This window comes from Vidua chalybeata, chromosome 24, assembly GCF_026979565.1.
Source record: "Vidua chalybeata isolate OUT-0048 chromosome 24, bVidCha1 merged haplotype, whole genome shotgun sequence".
NCBI lineage: Eukaryota > Metazoa > Chordata > Aves > Passeriformes > Viduidae > Vidua > Vidua chalybeata.
The window spans coordinates 3,457,513-3,478,492 of NC_071553.1; the positions used below are offsets into that span (position 1 = coordinate 3,457,513).

The 20,980-nt window shown below is 56.8% G+C and overlaps 3 protein-coding genes across 8 annotated transcripts; 2 read left to right on the forward strand and 1 right to left on the reverse strand.

Annotated features, from left to right (window-relative positions):
• Positions 1 to 529: 529 nt before the first annotated feature.
• RHEX (regulator of hemoglobinization and erythroid cell expansion) lies at positions 530 to 8,756 on the reverse strand. 5 transcript variants are annotated; one of them, XM_053963774.1, is made up of 7 exons: positions 8,307 to 8,756; positions 7,005 to 7,145; positions 3,862 to 3,931; positions 3,336 to 3,424; positions 2,617 to 2,762; positions 2,215 to 2,273; positions 530 to 1,737 (listed from the first exon to the last, which is right to left on the reverse strand). In XM_053963774.1, the coding sequence occupies exons 2-7, from the start codon at positions 7,124 to 7,126 to the stop codon at positions 1,501 to 1,503; spliced, it is 723 nt and encodes a 240-aa protein (XP_053819749.1). In that variant the 5' UTR covers positions 7,127 to 7,145; positions 8,307 to 8,756; the 3' UTR covers positions 530 to 1,500. The 5 variants fall into 5 exon arrangements, with proteins under 5 accessions (XP_053819749.1, XP_053819752.1, XP_053819750.1 ...); XM_053963777.1 differs by having other exon boundaries at positions 5,645 to 8,756; XM_053963775.1 differs by having other exon boundaries at positions 2,617 to 2,778; positions 5,645 to 8,756.
• Positions 8,757 to 8,844: 88 nt separating this feature from the next.
• On the forward strand, positions 8,845 to 13,904 carry CTSE (cathepsin E). Its single transcript, XM_053963773.1, has 9 exons — positions 8,845 to 9,069; positions 10,136 to 10,298; positions 10,899 to 11,016; positions 12,115 to 12,233; positions 12,326 to 12,525; positions 12,754 to 12,876; positions 12,962 to 13,103; positions 13,206 to 13,304; positions 13,501 to 13,904. The coding sequence occupies exons 1-9, from the start codon at positions 9,011 to 9,013 to the stop codon at positions 13,663 to 13,665; spliced, it is 1,188 nt and encodes a 395-aa protein (XP_053819748.1). The 5' UTR covers positions 8,845 to 9,010; the 3' UTR covers positions 13,666 to 13,904.
• Positions 13,905 to 17,065: 3,161 nt separating this feature from the next.
• On the forward strand, positions 17,066 to 20,702 carry RAB7B (RAB7B, member RAS oncogene family). 2 transcript variants are annotated; one of them, XM_053963781.1, is made up of 6 exons: positions 17,066 to 17,164; positions 18,054 to 18,115; positions 18,209 to 18,335; positions 18,763 to 18,978; positions 19,439 to 19,564; positions 19,975 to 20,702. In XM_053963781.1, the coding sequence occupies exons 2-6, from the start codon at positions 18,063 to 18,065 to the stop codon at positions 20,053 to 20,055; spliced, it is 603 nt and encodes a 200-aa protein (XP_053819756.1). In that variant the 5' UTR covers positions 17,066 to 17,164; positions 18,054 to 18,062; the 3' UTR covers positions 20,056 to 20,702. The 2 variants fall into 2 exon arrangements, with proteins under 2 accessions (XP_053819756.1, XP_053819755.1); XM_053963780.1 differs by having other exon boundaries at positions 17,074 to 17,149.
• Positions 20,703 to 20,980: the final 278 nt, after the last annotated feature.

Here is a 20,980-nt window from a genome sequence, read left to right on the forward strand (position 1 = left end):
AAGGAGCTGCTGGGAGCAGCTCCAGCTCAGCCGGGCGCATCCTGACTCCCCCCGTGCCCTCTTCCCATCAGCTCTGCTCCCAGCCCCTTCCCGTGCCCAACATCTGCTGCATCCCAGGGAGCTGCTCTCTCCCTGCTGTTGCTTTTGGCTGATTTTGCAGGGATCAGGGGCCCAAAACCACCCGGGGCTCGGGGAGCAGGGAACTCAGTTCCCCTGCAGTCCCAGCCTGGCCCCTGCCCTGCTCCCAGGAGCTGTTTTGTGCAGGAATAAATCATGGATGAGGCAGGAAAGAGCATCCATTAGCTCAGTTGAGCTCAAAAGCTGCTGGGGGTGATGTCCAGGTGTCCAGCGAAGGTTCCAAATTCCCTGTGAGCCAGGGGCATTATTCCTTCCACTATCACAGGCTAAAGCTGTAAAAATAAAACATTAAGAGTAAAATATTTTGAAATCTCCAATATTTTCACTTTTTAATCGCCAGGCATTTGAATCAAATTTCTCAGAAGCTTCCACTCACTGGTTTTGGCCTCACCTCCAGTCCCACAATCACACCTCTCCTGGGTTTTCCAACGTTACCCAGGAATTATTGGGGTTTTTGCAACATTTTCCTTCACGTGCCCTTCGAGCTGGGCCAGATCTGCACCACAAGGTCATGAAAGCAGGAGGGCCTGGCTCCCCCAGCCACTGATCAATCCCAAATCAATCGTCTCACAACTTTCATTAAATCACAGCGTTGCTGAGCCCGTCTAAAATGCACTTGGGGCAGCTCCAGCCCTGAGGAAGGGGAGGCAGCAGCTCCATCCCTCCCTGTGCTGGGAGGCAGCAGCTCCATCCCCCTCACCGAGCTCCCACTGGGGCAGTGTTCCCATTCCCAGGCATTTTGGACGTTTATTTCTTGAAAATTCAAAAGTAACAAAATGCAGAGTGAGGAGCAGGGACATGGCCCAGGTGGGGAGAGACTGAGCCCAGCACCTGGAGCAGGGACAAAGCAGGGAAAGCAAAAGGTGGGAGACAGAGAGAGGGAAAAGCCAGTGGAAAAACTGTATTTACAAGGATTTTATGAAGCTGATGAGCAAAACAACATCACTGAGAGGAGCTGCCAGCCAGCTCAGTGCAGGTTTTGAGGATCACTGCATCTCCCTCCCAACTGCCCATTTTGAGAGGCGAGGGGAGGATATTTCTTTTGCTTTCATGAAATGAGGAGGAAAGGGCCATGACACAGAAGTGGAGAGCTGATTCCAGCCTGGCTGGGAGGAACCCTCCCCTGCCCCTGGCACATCCTGGAACAACCCTGAGGAACAGTGGAGCCTTTAAGGAAAAGCCAAGGAAGCTGTGCCTGCGGGTCGGGGTGGTACAAGTGCTGCAGCCTGTGCCAGGCAGTGCCCCGGGGGGGGGGGGGACAGTGCCAGCTGTGCAGCTGCTGGGGGCTTTGGGCACCTCTGAGCAGCACCCTGGTGTGACAGCTTCACCCTGGTGTGACAGCTTCACCCTGGTGTGACAGCTTCACATCGGTGCCACAGCTTCACCCTGGTGTGACAGCTTCACCTCGGTGTACTCCACACCCTTGGATGCCCTCGGCATGGAGAAGGGCCAGAAATGTGTTTTCCTCTTCTCTGGGTCCACGTTGACGTAATCCATCCCAGTCTTCATGTTCTCGTAGTCCTGGGCAGAGCCTGGCTCGTAGCCTTTCTCTGGGAACACCAGGGATGTGTAATTGAGGTTTTCCCCTGAGCCAGGGCCCTGCAGGAGCAAAATGAACCCCAGGTCAGGCCCCAGCACCCACCCAGGAGCCTTTGCCCGTAAGCCCATGCACCAATTCAGGGAATCATGGAATAGGTTGGGTTGGAAGGGACTTTAAAGCCCATCCCATTCCCCCTGCCATGGCAGGGACACCTTCCACTGTCCCAGGCTGCTCCCAGCCCTGTCCAACCTGTCCTTGGACACTTCCAGGGATCCAGGGGCAGCCACAGCTGCTCTGGGCACCCCGTGCCAGGGCCTCCCCACCCTCAGAGAGAAGATTTTGTTGCCTAATTTTCCTAAAGTGCCCAGGGATGCTTCCCTCTGAATGGGTGCGAGTGACAAGGGACAACAACCACCCCAGCCCTTACTTATGGAATTTCAATGTGGTTTGATGGATTTGCCCCTCCTGATGCTGCTCTGGGGGTCTCGAGCTGCACACAGTACCAGGTGGGCTGGGGATGATTTTGCCCGTGGTACCTGAGGGCAGAAAGGGTTGTCCGAGTCCTCCGAGGTGTCTGAAGATGTGTCACTGCTCCCTTAAAAACAGGAAATATTTACCACCCCAGCACTTCCCAAAGGGTTAAAGGGGAAAAAGGAGCAAGGGAGAAAAAGCCAACGTGCTCAGAAGTGAAAATTCTGATCCACAAAGCACCAGTTTGATCCCACCCAGCCTCACTTTCCTGGGAGAGAGGGGGCAGGGAGAGCCCAGCTGGGTGGGGGCAATGGGAAGAGGAGGCAGCTCCTGCTTGACCCTTCTCCCTCCCTTGCTTCCACTCCCAGAGTGTCCAGAGCTTGTAAGGAAGAGACATCACACAAATGCCACCCAAAAATTCCCATCCCTGTGCCGGGACAGTGCCCCATTGCTGCAGAGCCCCTTACCTGCATAGGCTGGTGATGGGTTTTGTGCCCCGGGGTGTTTTTGTGCCCCGGGGTGTTTTTGTGCCGTGTCCCCTCCCGGTGCTGAGGCCGGAGCTGGGGTGGGGTGAGGGCTGGGATGCTCCCCAGGGCTGCTGCTCACCTGCATCCTGCAGGAATGCTGGGCTGTGAGCAAGAGGAGAGTGAGCCCTGGTCCCTGCTGTGCCCAGCACACCCCACCCTGCTCCAGCAGCCCCAGTGCAAACCAGCCCACCCCAAAATAATGATTGCTGTGCACTGGAGCAGGCTCATATCCATCAACTCAATTACTGAGATCAACCAGGGCCCTGTTTTCCTGCCAGGAGAGGCTCCAGTGACAAATCACAGTGTCAGGGCCTCTTCTTGCAAGTTTGGAATGATTTTGACCCAAGGCAGAGCTGGGCTCTGTGCAAATGTGGAAGCAGGTGGTGTGAAAGAATTCCCTGCTAGAAATTGCAGCCTCGTCTGAATTAATACTCTGTGAGCTGATTCTTGGTATTTCCCCAGCTCTTTACTAAAAGAGCAATAAAAGAAAACGGTTTTGAAGCAACACAGGGTCGTACAAAGCTCACTGATGTGTACAGCCATGTCACCCATGTCACCACGGCTCACAGCCAGCCCAGCCCAGCCCTGCCCTGCCCCTTTCCCATCCCACACCCAACCCCAAACCAGGAAATCACCGGGAAAAGCCATTTCTTAATTACCAATTTTCCTGCTGAGCATGGTGTAAAGGGCCAGCAAGAGGAGAGGGTGGAGTATCAAGGTGACAAGTGAGGAGACAGCAGGAATCCAGCTGAACGAGAGAAAACCATTCAGTCTCACTGAAAGCACCAAACTCTTTTCAATCCCCCCATGGCTTCAAGGCACGTTTTAGACTCAGGTTTGCTGGTAGCTTTCGGTTTTGCTTTTTGGTTTTGGGGTTTTGGTGGCCCAAAATGCGGGGCTTGGTTTTGAAGAATGATTTGAGTTCCCTGCCCCAGAAGGGTTTTCAAAAGCCTCCAGGGGGGGAATGTGGTGCTGGAGGGGAGAGAGGCATGACAGATATGATGGAATTACAGAATTGTGGAATGATGGAATGGGTTGGGTGGGGAGGGACCTTTGAAGGTCACCCCCTGCCATGAGCAGGGACATTTTCAGCCAGACCAGGTTGCTCAGAGCCCTGTCCAGCCTGGCCTGGGCTGGTCCCAGGGGTGCTGTGAAGGGCTCTGTGCCCCAGGGTGCTGCACTCACCATGCACAAGAGCTCATCCTCCTGCTGAGGCGTCTCCAGGGCCTGGGGGGACACACAGAGGCAACAGGACCTGGTGGCAAGCAGAAAAATGGTGCCATTGAGCATCACGCTGCTGCACAGGAGCTGGAGATCAGGCTCAGCACTTGGAAGCAGTGGTTGGATGTTGCAGATGTGAAATAAAGGTTTTTTTATGTTATCCCAGCCCTCCCCCTGTGAGAATCCCTCTGGTTCACACCCTCACAGAGCTACGGGCTGTCCCTTATCACTGAATTAATGCCTTTATACAAGCTCATATCTGAGACTTGTCTGGACTTTCTGGGCCCCACTGGAACAAAACTGAAATTTGTTCTTCTTGCTTTAATCCTCTCTCATGGTTCATTTTGTTTTACTTTCTTTTTCTCTTTTTAATCCACAAAAAAAAAAAAAAAAAAAGAAAAAAGGAAAAAGAAAAAAGAAAAAAGAAAAAAGAAAAAAGAAAAAAGAAAAAAGAAAAAAGAAAAAAAGAAAAATAAAAGAAAACTACAAGATGAAGAAAAAAAATCCATGGAAAAAGTAACCAAAGGAAGGTCATGGGTTGGTGTGAGAATCTTGCATCAGTCAAGGTCCAGACAGAAATATCAGAGGCCCTCCAACACCTCAGTGTCTGAAACACCTTGGATTTGATACTGTGAGAGCTTCAGTCCTGGTGAGGTTAAGAGGGTTTAAGGCAGAAAATCAGAAATCACCAATGCCTGGGCTGAGCCCCTTGGCTTGGCACTTCTGGCCATAACACTCAAGAGATTTACAATAAAAGATAGGGGTGTTCATTTTGTAAAAATAGCAGTGGGGTGCTCCATTTGTGAGCTTTCACTTGCAAAAAAAAGCACTTTAAATCCTCCCTCAGTGTTATACACTCGCTATTTATAAATGGCTGATAGGGAGAGATCTTCAGCTCAGGCTTTGCTACAGTGATTAAAGCAGCCATGATAATTTGATTGATAGGCTGAGGGATAAATTGATAGAGCAAAGGCATTATCCATTCTGTGGAGCAGATTCTATCATTTCCTCTATGACACATTTCTGAGCTTAATTCATCAAAAGCTTTCCTGATAACCACCAATCTCCTGCAAAATTCCACTCATGCAAACAGTTTGATGACTGCCAAGCTGAAAGTTCATTTTTTTGCAGAAATTTCCCCCCTCCCTTACTGAATAAATCTGTCCCCAAATATCCTTCTCAAAGGGCTGCCACTCTTGAAAGCCTCATTTCCTACTGTGGGGCAGGAGATGCTGCTGCAGCAACAGATAAGGATCTGAAAAATGAGCTGCTCAAAAGGAAATTGCAAAATAAGCCCCAAATCCAACTATCAGCAGCTTCTGTGCCGAGGTGGGTACAGCAAGATGGAGGTGCAGATAGCGGGTGGGTATCAAAAAATCTGATTTGACACAGCAGCCAGTGAGAGCCTAGCACCAAATATGCTTTTTTTGGGGGGCCTCGGGGAACTTCTGTGAGCCTGCAGCCTCCAAGACTTCAACCCTTTCTCAAGAAAATGCTGAAATCAAGGCTTGCAGGGAGCTGCTCCTTGGCCGGGCAGCGAGGGTCAACCTGAGGCACCTGCGCTCGGCTAAACGTGAGTGAAAGCTCCAGAATGCCCCAAATTATTTTCATCCCACTTGAGCCAGGCCCAGCTGGCTCACTGGATGGCACCAAGACGTGCCCAGGGGGATTCTCAGCCCGGCTCTGCTCCCGCTGTTCCACCCTCTGCTTCACCGCACCCGGAGCGCGGCGCCCAACGCGGGCTTACCTGGGCTCGGAGTTTTCCAACCTTCCCTGCCCCACGGCTCGGGGCAGCTGGGGCCGTGCAGGCAGCAGGATTTGGGGCCGTTTCAGCAGGATTTGGGGCCGTTTCAGCAGGATTTGGGTGCAGAGCGGGGTCTGGCAGCGCGGCGGTGCCGGATGCGGTCACGCTCTACCCCCCCAGGTCAGAGGCACCAAGGAGCCCACGCGAGTTCCATGACACCTCCCCTCTGCCAGCGGCCTCATTTAAATATATTGGGGTGTTTCTCTGCTGTTCTGCAGCTGTTTTGCTCCTGCACCCCTCCATCAATTCTCTGTCTTCCAGCAGCTTTGTCCCAAAATTCAGCTGAGCTTCCTTGGAGCCAAGCGGTGCTGGCGGAGCTGTGCCCAGCTCAACTCAGCTGCCACCCAAAACCAGCTCGGGGTGCTTCCAAGCAAACATTTTCCACAGGGATAAAGCCTTTTAACACCACCTGGGCTCCATGGCTGCTGGGGTGGGTGGGCATCCACCTGCCCACACTCTGGAAAATGCTCTGCAAGCTTTGGGGTGCAAGCAGCAGCCTGGCAGATCCCATCCTGAGAGTTCCCAGGAGGTTTGGGGAGTGCTGGCTGCTGGTTCGTAGGAACTGTGGGGTTTGTAGCTCTGGGGGTGCCCTGGCAGAAAGGAACAAGAAATTCCCTTCTTATTTCAAGGTGCCTGACTCATGGGGACGGTGCCTGCTCGCCTTTCAACACCTCCACCAGCCCACAGCAATCCTGGCCCAGGGATATAACATCCCAAAGGATCCCCCTGGATTATCTAAAAGCAAAAAGAAGATTTCAAAAAGCATCACCTACCCCTGGAGCTGCATCACAAGTTGGGGTCGCTTCCTAAATTCCCCTTCATCCCTGGCACTGCTCCCACCATCCACCAGCTCATCACCAGAGGCTGGTCCTGCTCTCCTCACAGCTGCTGCACCCCAGGTAAATATTTCGGGGTTTATTTAACCAAAACTTGCTTGTTTGTTGATTTTTTTTCAGGTGAGAGTTTGCTGCTGCAGCGCTTTCAAGTGCTCGGTGGTGGATAAACAGATTAACAGGTGGGAGAAGTGTCTGATAAAGGCAGAAAAAAAGGGTTTTTTACAAAACACTGCTGGGGCACAGTGTGAATCAGCCAGGGCAGTGGCTCCACTAAAGGAAATGTGTAAGAAGGAACACAGATAACACATTTTTAGCCTGAGAACAGGTTTTTTAAACAAGGAAAGTGCTTCACACAGAGCTGCTGAGAGGTATTTTTTTCATCCAAGGGGCCAAATCTATTTTTGATCCAGCTGGGTGGGCCTGGAGGGGTGGGACACAGCTGGGGACAGAGACCCTTCCTTTCTTACCAGCCTGGAACACTGCAGGAGCTGGGGTCACCTTTCCTCAATTTCTCCAGAGCAGCACAGGCTGGCCCTGCCAAGCTGAGGGACACCAAGGCTTGGCAATTGGGCATCTCTTCCCCCTGCATTCCACACACTGAGGTACAGCTGGAATATGTATGAAACAAAGCCCTTTTGACCCAATTTTCTGTGCAAATCCAGCCCAGTTGCTCTCAAAACACAGAGAAAAATTTCTACTTGAAATAACAATTTTGAAGTGCCCCTAAGAGTTGAGCTTTTAAAATTGCTTCTAAAATAACTCAAAAGACAAAATAGATTTGCTTCGCTGCAAAAATTTCTAAATGAAAGGTCTGTCCTCGTTATGACTTTCATCTTCCTATTTTAATGCTGAACCCGCTGCCAGGAGTTTGCAGATTATGATGATCCAACTGGGGGATATTTTCCACAAAATAAACTATTTCACTTAAAGTGTTTGGCGTGTCTGTGCTGCTGCTCACCCTCACTTTTATCTCCAAAGCCCAGTGACCCTTCAGGCTGGGTTTTCTGATAGGATTTTCGGGTTATAAACCATGTCTGGAACAATCCACTTGCTGTTTTCAGCTTATCTGGCACTTACTGCAGCTGCTTTTGTTTTAGGAAGTTTCTTTTCTAATCCATGAATATGTGATTAGGACAAGGAGGGAGGGTGGTACATTAAACTGCATCTCAAAATGGGAAATAGAGAATAAATTTGTATAAAAGCCACTCAGTAAAAAAAAAAAAAAAAAAATTGCAGCATGGGGGAATGCAGGGAATTTTCATTTGTTTTGAAAAAACAGCTGCATGTGCCTTCGGCATCAACTGTGCTGTGCCCAACATTTTCCTGCTCACATCGAGAAATAATGGATGGATTTTTTTAAAGCTTAATCTGCCTGCAAAGCTGGGGAGAGGAGAGGCCTGGCAGCATCTCCAGGGATGGGGACACAAGATCCCGGTGACAGCAGGACGTGACTCAGCTGTCCCCAGCCACCCTCGGTACCTGTGCCTCACAGATGAGGACTTTAATTTCCTGGGCGAGGGCTTTAATTAGATAAAATTTAATTCGATAAAAGAGGCTCGCTGGGACAAACAAAAAATTGATTAGCACGGTGCTAAACCCTGTTAATCACGTGAATGGGGCTGGCTGAGCAGAACACCCCCTGCAGCACCCACCATCAGTTCTTTTACTGCCAAAACCATGGAAAACAAGGACAGCATGGAAAATAAGGGCCTGGGAGATGGTGGCAGCAGGAAAACCCTCACCTGCCCCCACTTGCTGCCCTCACTCACCTCCCCCCATGTCTGAAGGCTTTATTTGTTCTTCAGCATTTTCTGTTTGCACTCGCTGAGGCTTTAATGAGGCAATCGTCCTGGGTAAAACAAACCAGGGGACGAGCCCATCAGCGCCTGCAGAGCAGCAGGGAGCTGTCTCCCATGGAAAGCTGCTCCTTCCCGGCCTTTGCAAGGGAAAGTTGAGGATTCCCGAGCCGTTCATCACTGCTAATTAGTCTTTGCCTTTTAAAATTAGCTCGGTGGCTGATGGTACAAACACATCCCTTTCCTGCAGCTCCCCGCATCTGCCGGGGTTTGGGGCACCCCATGGCCACGGGCAGCTCCCTGGGGTGGGGCTGTGGGCTGAAGGAGAAGGGAAATGTTCCTCTAAAGCATTCTGGGGGGTTTCCACCTGTGGATAAGGGGCTGGTGCTGGGGACTGGTGCTGGGATGAGGACCCCGTTCTGCTCCCTCTGCGGGATCACCGCTGCCCCCAAATCAGCCAAACCCGCCCCTGCTCGGCTCCCACAGGCCCCCCAGCGCCGTCCTCACCCAGAAAAGCAAACGTGACCCCAGAGCGCCCGCTCAGCCTCGCCTGGGCCGTGGCCAGTGATTCATTGTGGGTGCCCGAGCCCGGTGTTGACTCTGGCACGGCCGTTATCGAGCCTGGCACCGCGGGTATAAGAGCGGCACCGCGGCGGGCACAGCCACCGAGCCACGCCATGAGGCGCCTGCTGCTCCTCGCCGCGCTCTGCCTGGCCCTGGCCAGCGCCCTGAGGAGGTAAGGGGGTCCCCAGGGTCCCCGGGGTCTGGGGGATTCACTGCCAGGGCTGTGACGGGGGGCAGAGCTCAGCCTGGGCACCCCGCGGCTGTGCCAGAGCGCTGGCACCACGCTGGGATTTCTGGCTTCTCCGTCCCTCTGGGCAGAGCCTGGCAGCAGCAGGAGGGGCTGCGAAGGGATTTGTGCGAGCAGGGAGGGCAGGAAAAACCAGGCTGGATTCCCCTTGGCCCTGCCCAGCCCGAAGGTCCTTCCCCTCGCTGGCACCGAGCTGCCCCTGCTGTCACTGCCAGGGCCTGGACGCTCTCCTGCCAGCTCTGGCCTTGATTTCCTGTGCCCTAAAACACATCCAGTGCCCCTCTTCTGCTGTGCCTCGGCAGGAAATCGTTGTGCGGGAGGGATGTGGGCTCTGAACCTCCATCCTGGCAGTGCCAGGACCCTCAGGGTGGGCACAGGACGTGAACAGCACACATGGGAGTGCCAAGACCCTCAGGGTGGGCACAGGACATGGGGCAGCACCCATGGGAGTGACCAGGGCCCCTCAGGGTGGGCACAGCACCCACAGCAGTGCCCAGCACCCTCAGGGTGGGCACAGGACATGGGCAGCACCCATGGGAGTGCCAAGACCCTCAGGGTGGACACAGGACATGGGGCAGCACCCACAAGAGTGACACGACCCTCAGGGTGGGCACAGCAAAGAGTGACAGGACCCTCAGGGTGGGCACAGCACCCACGGCAGTGCCCAGCACCCTCAGGGTGGGCACAGCGCCCACGGCAGTGCCCAGCACCCTCTGAGTGGGCACAGGACATGGGGCAGCACTCACGGCAGTGCCCAGCACCCTCAGGGTGGGCACAGGACATGGGGCAGCACCCACGGCAGTGCCCAGCACCCTCAGGGTGGGCACAGGACATGGGGCAGCACCCACGGCAGTGCCCAGCACCCTCAGGGTGGGCACAGCGCCCACGGCAGTGACCAGCACCCTCAGGTTGGGCACAGTGCCCACGGCAGTGCCCAGCACCCTCAGGGTGGGCACAGCACCCACGGCAGTGACCAGGCCCTTCCCCGCAGGGTGCCCCTGAGCCGGCGCCGCTCCCTGCGGAAGCTGCTGCGGGACCGGGGGCAGCTCTCGCACCTCTCGCACCTCTGGAGGGCCCCGGCCGGGCCGGACACGAGCAGCGAGGACTGCGCCGCCTTCTCGGAGACCAACGAGCCCCTCGTCAACTACCTGGACGTGAGCAGGGAGGCGCAGAGGGCTGGGAGCACCCTCAGTTTGCCCGAGCAGTGCCCGAGGCCCAGGCGCTTCCCGCAAACCCCGCTCCAGGCAGAGCCCGGCGTGCCAGGGCTCGCTGCCTGCCCGGCCCTTTGTCCCCGGGGATGTCAGGACGAGGACAAGGGAGGGCATTCACGGCAGGCAGTGCCAGCCCCCTCCCTCCCTGCCGCGCTCTGCCCGCCCCCCTGGGCACAGATTTACTCCAAAATTCAAGTTACACGCTTTTCAGGGCAGAGCCCCCCACTGAGGTGGAGGGAGCTCCCCAGGAGAATCCCACTCCCCAGTTCCCCCGTCCCCAAAGCCCCCGCCTGGTGATGAGGGTCCCCTCACGGCCCAGCCTTGCCAGGAAGAGGCAGAGGCCTGTACCCACCGTGCTGCCTTTTGTCCTCAGTCCCCATTGCTGTTCCTTAAATATTTGTCTCCTTTATTCCACCTGGCACGGCACAGATCAAACACTGAGCCCCATCCGTGTCCCCTCCTGTCCCCAGCCCAGGCTCTGTTTTGCTGGCAATTCTGGCTGTGCTGGTGGCTCACGGTGCTCTCTGCCCCCCTCTTTGGCAGTTGGAGTATTTCGGGCAGATCTCCATCGGGACCCCACCCCAGAATTTCACCGTGGTGTTCGACACGGGCTCCTCCAACCTCTGGGTGCCTTCTGTCTACTGTGTCAGCAAAGCCTGCGGTGAGTGGGGAGCCCCTGGCCCCAGAGAGGCCATGGGCCATCAGCCAAGGGCCATGGGGACCCTCCGAACAGAGGTGACAGAAATCGGGGGGCAAAGCAGGGGGTGACAGCTCAGCAGGGGACAAACGCAGCTTTTTGGGACTGTTGGAGATCAGCCAGCTCCAGAGAGCCCAGAGGGACCAGAGCATCCCCGAGTGGTCCCAGGGCTGCCCCAGAGCCCAGCAGGAATTGGGGACTGGGACTGGATCCCACAGGGAATTGGGGACTGGACTGGATCCCACAGGGAATTGGGGACTGGGACTGGATCCCACAGGGAATTGGGGAATGGATCCCACAGAGAACTGGGGAATGGACTGGGTCCTGCAGGGAATTGGGGACTGGGACTGGATCCCACAGGGAATTGGGGAATGGGAGTGGATCCTGCAGGGAATTGGGGACTGGGACTGGATCCCACAGGGAATTGGGGAATGGGAGTGGATCCCGCAGGGAATTGGGGAATGGACTGGATCCTGCAGGGAATTGAGGAATGGACTGGATCCTGCAGGGAATTGGGGAATGGGAGTGGATCCCGTAGGGAATTGGGGAATGGGGCTGGATCCTGCAGGGAATTGGGGAATGGGAGTGGATCCCGCAGAGAACTGGGGAATGGATCCCACAGAGAACTGGGGAATGGACTGGGTCCTGCAGGGAATTGGGGACTGGGACTGAATCCCACAGGGAACTGGGGAATGTGAGTGGATCCTGCAGGGAACTGGGAACTGGGACTGGAGCCCGCAGGGAACTGGGGACTGGGAGTGGATCCCGCAAGGAACTGGGGCTGCTGCTGGCAGTAACCAGGGACAGCAGTGCTCATCTCGGGACTCATTAAATGTTGCTGATCCTGCTCCCCCTAACAGCCCTTGCACCCTTCATCAGATTGAAATGGGAGAGGTTTTCTCCCCCCTCGAAACTCCAGCATGTCCCTCAGCAGAGCTCCCATAACCGGGAGTTTTGGTGACACCACACTGCTACATCATTTTGCCTCACTGGGGGTTCCTGGCAGCTGTGGCCATGCAAAAAAGTGACATTTCTGGTGACAGATCCCATTTCCTTCCCCAGCTGAGCACACCAGGTTCCAGCCAACCCAGTCCAGCACCTACCAGGTGATAGGGACCCCCTTCTCCATCCAGTATGGCACCGGCAGCCTGACGGGGATCATCGGATCCGACCAAGTAGCCGTGAGTGACCTTTGGGTTGCCCTGCTCTGGACAATGTGCCTGGGACTTGCCCACGGGCTCGGTCCCACCACGGAACCCCCTCCTCCCTGCAGGTCGAGGGTCTGGCCGTGAGCAACCAGCAGTTTGCAGAGAGCATCAGTGAGCCGGGAAAAGCCTTCCTGGATGCTGAGTTCGATGGGATCCTGGGGCTGGCTTATCCCTCCCTGGCCGTGGATGGGGTCACCCCTGTCTTCGACAACATGATGGCCCAAAATTTGGTGGAGCTGCCCATTTTCTCTGTCTACATGAGCTCGTATGGACATGGCTTTGCTCTGGGATGTTGCTTGGAGTCTGGCATTGCTTTAGGGAGCAGGAGGGGCTGCTAAAATACAGATATTTTACTGAGATAATGAAGGGGGGTTTGGTACCAGATTGAGCATCACAGACCTCTGGCCTTACAGCATGTGTGGGGAGAAAGTTGGGGTAAATTCATGCTAAATGGACAAAAATCCCTCACGTCTCCTCCTCCTCCTCCCTGCAGGAACCCTGACTCCCCCCAGGGAGGAGAGGTGCTTTTTGGGGGTTTTGACACCTCCCGCTTCACAGGCACCCTGAACTGGGTGCCAGTCACCCAGCAGGGCTACTGGCAGATCCAGCTGGACAAGTGAGTGGTGCTGGGCAGGGAGGGAGGGCAGGGCAGGGCTGGCAGAGCACGACAAATCCCTCCTGCACCTTCTCCCCTCTTCCAGCATCCAGCTGGGAGGGACAGTGACGTTCTGTGCCAACGGCTGCCAGGCCATCGTGGACACCGGGACGTCGCTCATCACGGGCCCCACCAAGGAGATCAAAGAACTGCAAAACCTCATTGGGGCTGAGTCTATGGATGGAGAGGTGAGAGCCAGGGTGGGGACAGGAGGGGACAAAGCCTTGGGGGCCCTTCTCTGCTGGAAGGGACCCCCCTGGGCAGCCCCTGAGCCCCCTGCTCTGTTCCAGTACGCTGTGGAGTGCAGCAACCTCAGCACGATGCCTGACCTGACCATCACCATCAACGGGCTGCCCTACACGCTCAGTGCCCAGGCTTACACCCTCGTGGTATGGCTGTGGCTCCCTCAACCCCAAATCCCAGCTGCTCCAGTGGCAAAGGTGGCCCAGCCCCATGCCAGGAGCTGGCAGTGTGTCCCCAAGGGTGACAAACCCTGCTGGTTTCTGCTTCGCCACCGTTCCTGGGTGTTTCCACGTGCACGAAGCTCTCGGCTTCATCCCCAGCTTTCCACTTCTCCTCCCCCAGGAGTACGCTGATGGCACAGCCTTCTGCACCAGCGGCTTCCAGGGCAGCGACATCCCCCCTCCCACAGGACCCCTCTGGATTTTGGGAGATGTTTTCATCCGTCAGTTCTACTCCGTCTTTGACCGTGGGAATAACATGGTGGGGTTGGCCCCTGCCGTCCCTTAGGGCTGTGACATCCGTGGGGCAGCAGAGGAACGGACCTCAGCAGGGCAGTGGATGTCACTCTGTCCTCCTCAGTGTCCCCAGGGGGATGAAGACACCCAGGGATGCAGTGAAGAGTCCAGCAGAGGTTCAGTCCACGCCAGGACACTGTGATATAAAAATGTCTCGAGCAGCTCTGTGATCTGCTCTGCACATTCTTTGTTTTTGAATCCTGAGCCAATAAAAACTTCAATAAACCCAAATTTTTCATGCTTCTGTCAGCAGCAGCCCAGCAGAAATCCTGCACATCTCAAAGGGTTACGCTGGGGATGTCCTGCTCTCCTCCCTGGGTGATCCGTGGCACTGCCAGGGCTGTGCTCCCAGCATGGCTGGAGCTTCCCTGGGATTTCCACAGGGGCAGAAAGAAGGGGATGCCTTGCCCAGGTAGAACAGAAATCCCTGGAGGTGGCTGTGGCCATCCCTGAGCACCCCAGGGGCAGGGCAGGGGCCAAGGGAGCACTGGGAATGCACCTTTCCTCAGCTGGGGCTGGTAAACAAGAAGGTAACAAGGAGACTGGAAAGACCCTGGGGCTCTTTCTGTGCCACAGAACTCCCGGAGCCACCGGTGATTTCCAGTGAATTTTGCTTTGATTCTCTGGGGGATCTCACAACACAATGTGCTTGGTGGGTCCTTGAAGCAAAAAGGGCAAAGCAGCTGCTGAGCCCTGGGCTGGGCTGGCTCAAAGTGTGGGGGGCAAGGGGGGCTGGGGGGGGCTGCAGAGGGGCTACTGGCCACGGGGCTCCCCAGGAGTCACCGTGGCACACATGACTTGCTGACGGGAGTGTGACAATGCGTGAGTGGCAGTGGCTCACGAGTGATCCACGCTGAGGCAGCGAGAAAGGGAAGCACAAGAAAGGTTATTTTTATCCAGGCCTTTGCTCTGCTTTCCCCACTGACCCTGAAGCGAGGCCAGCAGAGCCAAGGCCAGGGTGCTGGAGTGTCCATGTCCCAGCCCAGCTTGGTGCCTGCTCCAGGCCTCCCAGCGCAGAGCAGCCTTCAGGGCTGGGTCTGGGAGCTCTGGAATATTGGGATCTGGTTGTAAACTTTGCGGCTGAGCCTTGTGGTTTGCAATAAAGGGAGGTATCTGCCTTACCCAGAGGCACTGATTGTGCCCCTGACCAGTGTGGGCTCCGTGACGTTTCCTGTGTTGACTTCACCCCTGCTGCAGTCCCAGATAAGGTGCTGGGGCTGCTGGACAAAGGTCTCCTGTCCTTCTTCCACCTTAACCCTTAGCACACCAAGGTGCTGCTGAGCACGAGCCCAGGAGCTGGGGGGGAGCATCCAGCTCCCCCAGCACGACAGGGGCCACCCAGTGTCCCCAGACAGCAGGTGGCAGTGAGAACTGGCCTGGCCTGGAGTTGCCCAGGATGGCTCTGGTGCTGTGTTTTTGGGATCTCAGGGCATTCCGTGCCCTCTTGGCAGGTTTGGGGGGGAAGTTGCTCGAGCAAACGTGAGCATCCCAATAACGAGCGATCCTGCTGTCCCCCAAGGAGGCTGAGCAGCGCAGGGAACACTTGGATGCCCTTTGCTTCCTTCCCTTTCCCTCACTCCCACAGCCCTGTAGGGCACAGCCTGTCCTCTCCTTGTCCCCATAAGTCTTTCCCCCAGCTGTGTCAGCCCCAGCCTGGGTTTCATCACTTTCCTTACAGTCACAGGCCACAAAACCCACACATTTTCCTCAGAACTGCTGACGTAGGGGAGCAGCCAGGAGGGGACTGAAACTGTGGTCCCTGGAGCTGCTGAGCGACGCCTTGGCCATCACCTCCTCCCTACCACTGCTCCCACTGCTTTCATCCAGGCAGAATCTCAGCCCAGGGGGAGAGCAGGGAAAATCCCTTTTCCTGAGAAATCAAACAAAAGCCAGAGCTGAGGCTGATGTACCCTGGTGGGTACAGCCATCCTGGCCAAAAGCAGAAGTGGCCGTGGGCATCAGCTGCAGTTTGGGATTGACCACAAACCCCAGCCCCAGCAGCATGGAGAGGCTTCCATCATCTGATAGGGTGAGCAATCCCCCGTCCCACCAGGGACATGTGAGAGGAGCCAGGGCAGAAGTTGTTGCTGGGGGAGGTTGAACTAGAAATTCTCTCTGCAAGAGCAAAGGTGAAGCAGGATGGTGAAAAGGGGCTGAAAATGGGGATTAGGAGAGCTGCTCCAGGGAAATGTCAGCTTTTTACCCACCACTGGTAAGAACTGGCTCAGGTTCTCCTGCCTCAGCCCAGCTCCTCCCAGCGCCTGCCCTCTGGGGGGAAAAACAGATTTTTCTGGCCAGACAGGTCCCAAAATTACACCTGGAGAAGAGGGGGAGGAAGGTTTGTCCTGCTGAGTGCAGTGATCCTCCCTGAGATCCCATCAGGGGCTCCAAGAGGAAAAAAAAAATCTACAAAAATACTGGAAGTGGAAAAGCAAAAGCCAGTGGTCTTGGAGGGATCCCAAAACCTGGGCACGGGGACCACCATCAACCGGGGGGCTGCTGGTTCAGGATGAGGGAGGGTTCACAGATGGGGGACACCCCGCTCCCACTGCAAAGCCCAAATCCTGCCGAATGCTTGGCAAAGGCACGGGACCTGCCCTTGCACGTCGGGAAGCAGAGCTCTGCCTTCGCGGCCGTGGCCAAGCAGGTTTCCCCACTCCAAAGAGCCCTGAGCACCCGCCTGCTGCTGGGATTGCTCCATGGAGGCAGCTGAGATCCCCAAAATCCCATTTACTGATTGAACACATCCTCCTGCAGACGTCACCAGCTCTGCTCCCTCTTTCTGGGGTGTTTCTGGGGTGCCCGTGCTGCCTGTGGGTGCTGGGTGGGACCCCTGAGGGCTGGGGGCTGCAGGGATGTGACACGAGGGGCTGGAAATGCTCGTGATTCCCACCCTGCCCCTCTCCTGCCTGGAAAAGGAGGCGAAGCCACACAGAGCTCCTCAGAGGGATCCCAGCCCCTCCTCACCCGACCCCAGCTCCCAGATCCGTTTATCCCATCCCACGATATCAGAGCAAAGTCCGGCATGGCTCCAGGGATGCTGCCACAGCCCCGCCCGGCTTTTGTCCTCATCCCTCAACAATTCCCCAGCGGGGACGCAGATAAAGGGTCCCGGGGCGGTGGCAGAAAGGAACCGAGGGGATTCTGAGCCAGAGGAGAGGCCAAAAGTCAATCCCAAGCTCCAGCAGTGGAGGAGAACCTTGTTCCCCTTCCCCATCGGACCCCGAGCCGGGGACACTCGGCAGAGCCGGGAATCGAGGGCGAATCCATGGACATCCCAGCGCCCGCCCGCGGCTCCTCCAGCCCCGCCGGCATCTCGGCCCCTTTCTGCTGATGTCACGGAGCGGGGCCCCGCAGCCGCCTTCCCCGGGAGGGCAGGGACCGGCCGCCCCTTCCCGGATCCTCCTCTCTCGCCTCTCCCCTCCCCGGCCCGGCTGCAGGAGCCGGGAGCCGCGGCTGCCCCGCCGCCCCGGCAGGTGAGTGCTCTGCAGGTGAGTCCCCGGGGGCAGCCGAGACCCGCGGAGCAGCAGCGAGGGGAAACTCCATTTTGAGTTTAAAAACATCTGGCCGCCCAAAAAGCTGGCGAAAGCACCGGGAAGTCTGTGTGTGCTGAGACACGAGGCTCTGCCGGTGCCGAGGATGCTGCCCGCGGCTGGGCACGGGTGGCAGAGGGGCACAGGGGGGCCTGGAGCCCACAGCTGAGAGCTCCCCGCTGGTGTTCCAAGGGGGAAGGGCGCAGGGCTGGCCAGCGCATCAGGGAAAAATGCAGGGATGAGGCTGCCAGTGTTTCCATCCGTGCCTTGGCCGGCGGTGTCGGAAGCTGCCGTGGGGATGGGGCTGCTGCGGCTGCTGGGGGATGCTGGTGCCACCTGAGGAGGGGGTTTCAGGGGTCCTGGCCAGGCTCAGAGCATGTGGGGACACTGGGACATAATGGGGACACATCCTGGGGGGACATTTCGGGGTGTTCCTGGGCGGGGATGCTCCCTAGGCGGTGCTTGAGGCACCAAGGAAATCCTTCTGGCTGGGGTCTTCTTTAATAAATTTAATTTTCAGCAGCACCCCAGGCGTGTGTGCCAGGCCTAGGGGGAGGGACTGCGCTGGAGAGGGGGTGGGAGAAGCAGGGAAGTGGCTCCCAGCAGCTTTGAATGGTGATGAACCGGCGAGTCTGGGCGTGCTCCGGCTCCTCGGGAGCGGGCGGGGACGTGGGCCGGGCTTGGCACGGGGGCTTTTCTCTCCCCACCATGCCTGGCACACAAGTGCTGGCATGGCACGGGCATGATGCTGGCACGGTGAGGGCACAGCGACATCCTGGGGTCGGAGGGTGGGAGCAGGGACGGGACGTGCCACCCCACGGCCCTGTGAGCCCCTCTCGCCCCACAGGGCCCGTCCATGGATGCCAGCAAGAAGGTGGATCTGAAGATCATCATCATCGGAGCTCTGGGGTAAGGAGCTGGCGGGGAGAGAAGCCCCCTGCGTGTGCTGGGTGTCCCCTGCCCACCCCCGAGCCTCACCAGTGCCCCTTTCCTCGTCACCAGCGTGGGCAAGACCTCTCTGCTGCACCAGTACGTGCACAAGACGTTCTACGAGGATTACCGCACCACGCTGGGCGCCAGCATCCTCACCAAGGTCCTCGCCGTGGACAACACCCCCCTGAAGCTGCAGGTGAGCAGGGTGAGCTGGCAGTGCCCGCGGTGCCACCCTGACCCCAGCTCTGTGCGTCCCACCCTGGCCTGCTGTGCCCAAATGCCACCAGGGTCATGAGGTGCAGAGCCCGATTTTCAGAGCTGATTTTTAGAGCCTGATTTTCAGAGCCCAGTTTTTAGATGTGATTTTCAGAGCCCGATTTTCAGAGCAGATTTTCGTGGCTGATTTTTAGAGCCTGATTTTCAGAGCTGATTTTCAGAGCCTGATTTTCAAAGCCTGATTTTCAGAGCCCGATTTTCAGACCTGATTTTCAGAGCCTGATTTTCAGCATCCATGAACTGCACTGGAATCCCACAGGATTTCTGGGGGCTCAGCACCCCCTGAATCTGCTCCTGTGGGCTGCAGCACCCACCCTGCTGCTGTCATGTGCCCTCCTCTGCCCTAGATCTGGGACACAGGGGGACAGGAGCGATTCCGGTCCATGGTGTCGACCTTCTACAAAGGCTCAGACGGCTGCATGCTGGCCTTCGACGTGACAGACAGGGAGTCCTTTGAGGCCCTGGACAACTGGAGAGATGATTTCCTGGAGAAGGTCATTCCCAGGGAACAGGATTTCCCCATGGTGGTGCTGGGGAACAAGATAGACCTCAGTGACCGGCAGGTAAGGGTGGAGGAGGGAGAGCGGGATGAGCAGTGGTGGAGTCACCACCCCTGGAGGGATTTAAAACTTGTACAGATGTGGCACTTGGGGACATGGCTTAGTGCTGGGTTAATGGCTGGACTTGATGATCTTAAGGGTCTTTTCCAACCTAAACAATTCCATGATTGGGATGCTGTAGGGTCCTAAAGGCTTTGAGGGCTGATCCCTCACCTCAGAACCAGCCTTTTCCCTATCCTCACATAAACCAGAGCTCCAGGCAAGGAGCTGCCACGTCCCCCAGCACTCTGGGAGGGGATGAGCAACATCCTCCTGCTGCTCTTTGGGGCACAGACTGTCCCCACCAGAGGCAGCAGGAATGACAACCTCGGGCAGTGCCAGCACCCCCTCACCCAGCAGTGGATGGGTGAGGAGGGTCCCCTGTGCCACCCCTGAGCTGTGGCTCCACCCTCCCGTCGCGCAGGTGCCCAAGGAAACAGCCTCAGCCTGGTGCAAGGAGAAGGACATTCCGTATTTCGAGGTCAGCGCCAAGAACAACATCAACGTGGCCGAGGCTTTCGAGACCCTGGCGAAGCAGGCGCTGAGCACGGTGAGCACCCTCCAGCTCCGAGCTGTGCTGGGGGAGGATTTGGGGGAAAGCCGGGCTCAGCCGGGGCTGGTCTGACAGATCCTCCCGTGTGGAGCAGCTCCTGCTGCAACGGAGAGCCCGGGAACGAGAAACGCAGCAGTGTTTGATCCCGAATCAACAGGAGGAGGAATTGCCGTGCGCTTTTCCCACAGCGATGGGAACGCGGCGTGTGGCACCCAGAGCGCGCCAGCAGTGTCCTCTAGCGGCCGTGCCACGGGGCCATTGGTGTCCCCAAGCCCTGCGCTGGGTGGCTTTTGCCTGGATTTTGCCGTTAGTCACAAGTCAGGGCTGACCCGCAGCGCTGCGCGGGCCGCTCAGGCTGGCTCGGAGCTGCGGTCACTCATCCTTTCCCTTCTCCGGTTCTTTTCCAGTACAAAGGGATTTTTGAGAGTTATTTAACCGACTCCATCAAGCTCACTCCCAACGACAAGCCCAAGCAGAGCTGCTGCTGACCCCGGGGCCGCTGGACCCCGCGGTGCCCACGGCCGGAGCCCTGCCCGGGGGTCCGTGCCCGCTGCCCACCCCAGCCTGCCCACAGGGACTGGCCATGCCAGGGCACAGGATGGGCACCGCTGGACACAGCAGGGCCGCCTGCCTGCTCATCCCGGGATTTGCGGCGTCCCACGGCTCTGGAGCTGCTCTCCCGAGCTTCCCGATCACCTCAGTGTCACCGTGATGGCCCTGTCCCCCCTCGGCCTGCGGCCGTGTGGCACCCGAGCGGGCGATGTCCCTGCGGTGATGGTGCCAGGGGTGCGGGCAGTGCTCCAGAGACCACGACCCTGGCACCACGGGTCACCCACCCCAGTGCACAGCCTGGTGGCCCCGCGGCTCTCAGGGTGGTTCAGGCTGGCCTGGGGGGACAACTGGGGCTGGTGGCCTCGGCACAGGGACCAGCCACTCTGGACGCAACTATTCCGTGCCTCAGTTTCCCCTCCTCTTATGTATATCCCCCATCAAACACCTTCCCCCTCCCACCTTACTGGGGAGGATTCTCAAAAAAGCACTTTGTCAGGGGTACTCTTTTTTTTTAAAAAAAAAAAAAAAAAGGAAATTAAATATTTCATTTTTATTTATATTTATGTGTTGCGAAATGGTCCCAGGTCCCGGAGCAGGAAGGTGGGGTGGGGGCTCCAGACTTTCCTCTCTGAGCCTGTTCAGCTTCTCAGGGCTGGGGGATGCATTTTGGGTCTGGCTTATTATTATTATTATTATTATTATTATTATTATTATTATTATTATTATTATTATTATTATTATTATTATTATTATTATTATTATTATTATTTTCCAGTGCAAACTTTGGGTCAGGGGAGAGAGGAGGTGTGAAGTGGGTGTGCAGAGGTGGCGTGGGGGCCTGGCCGGGGCTGCTGTCGGCAG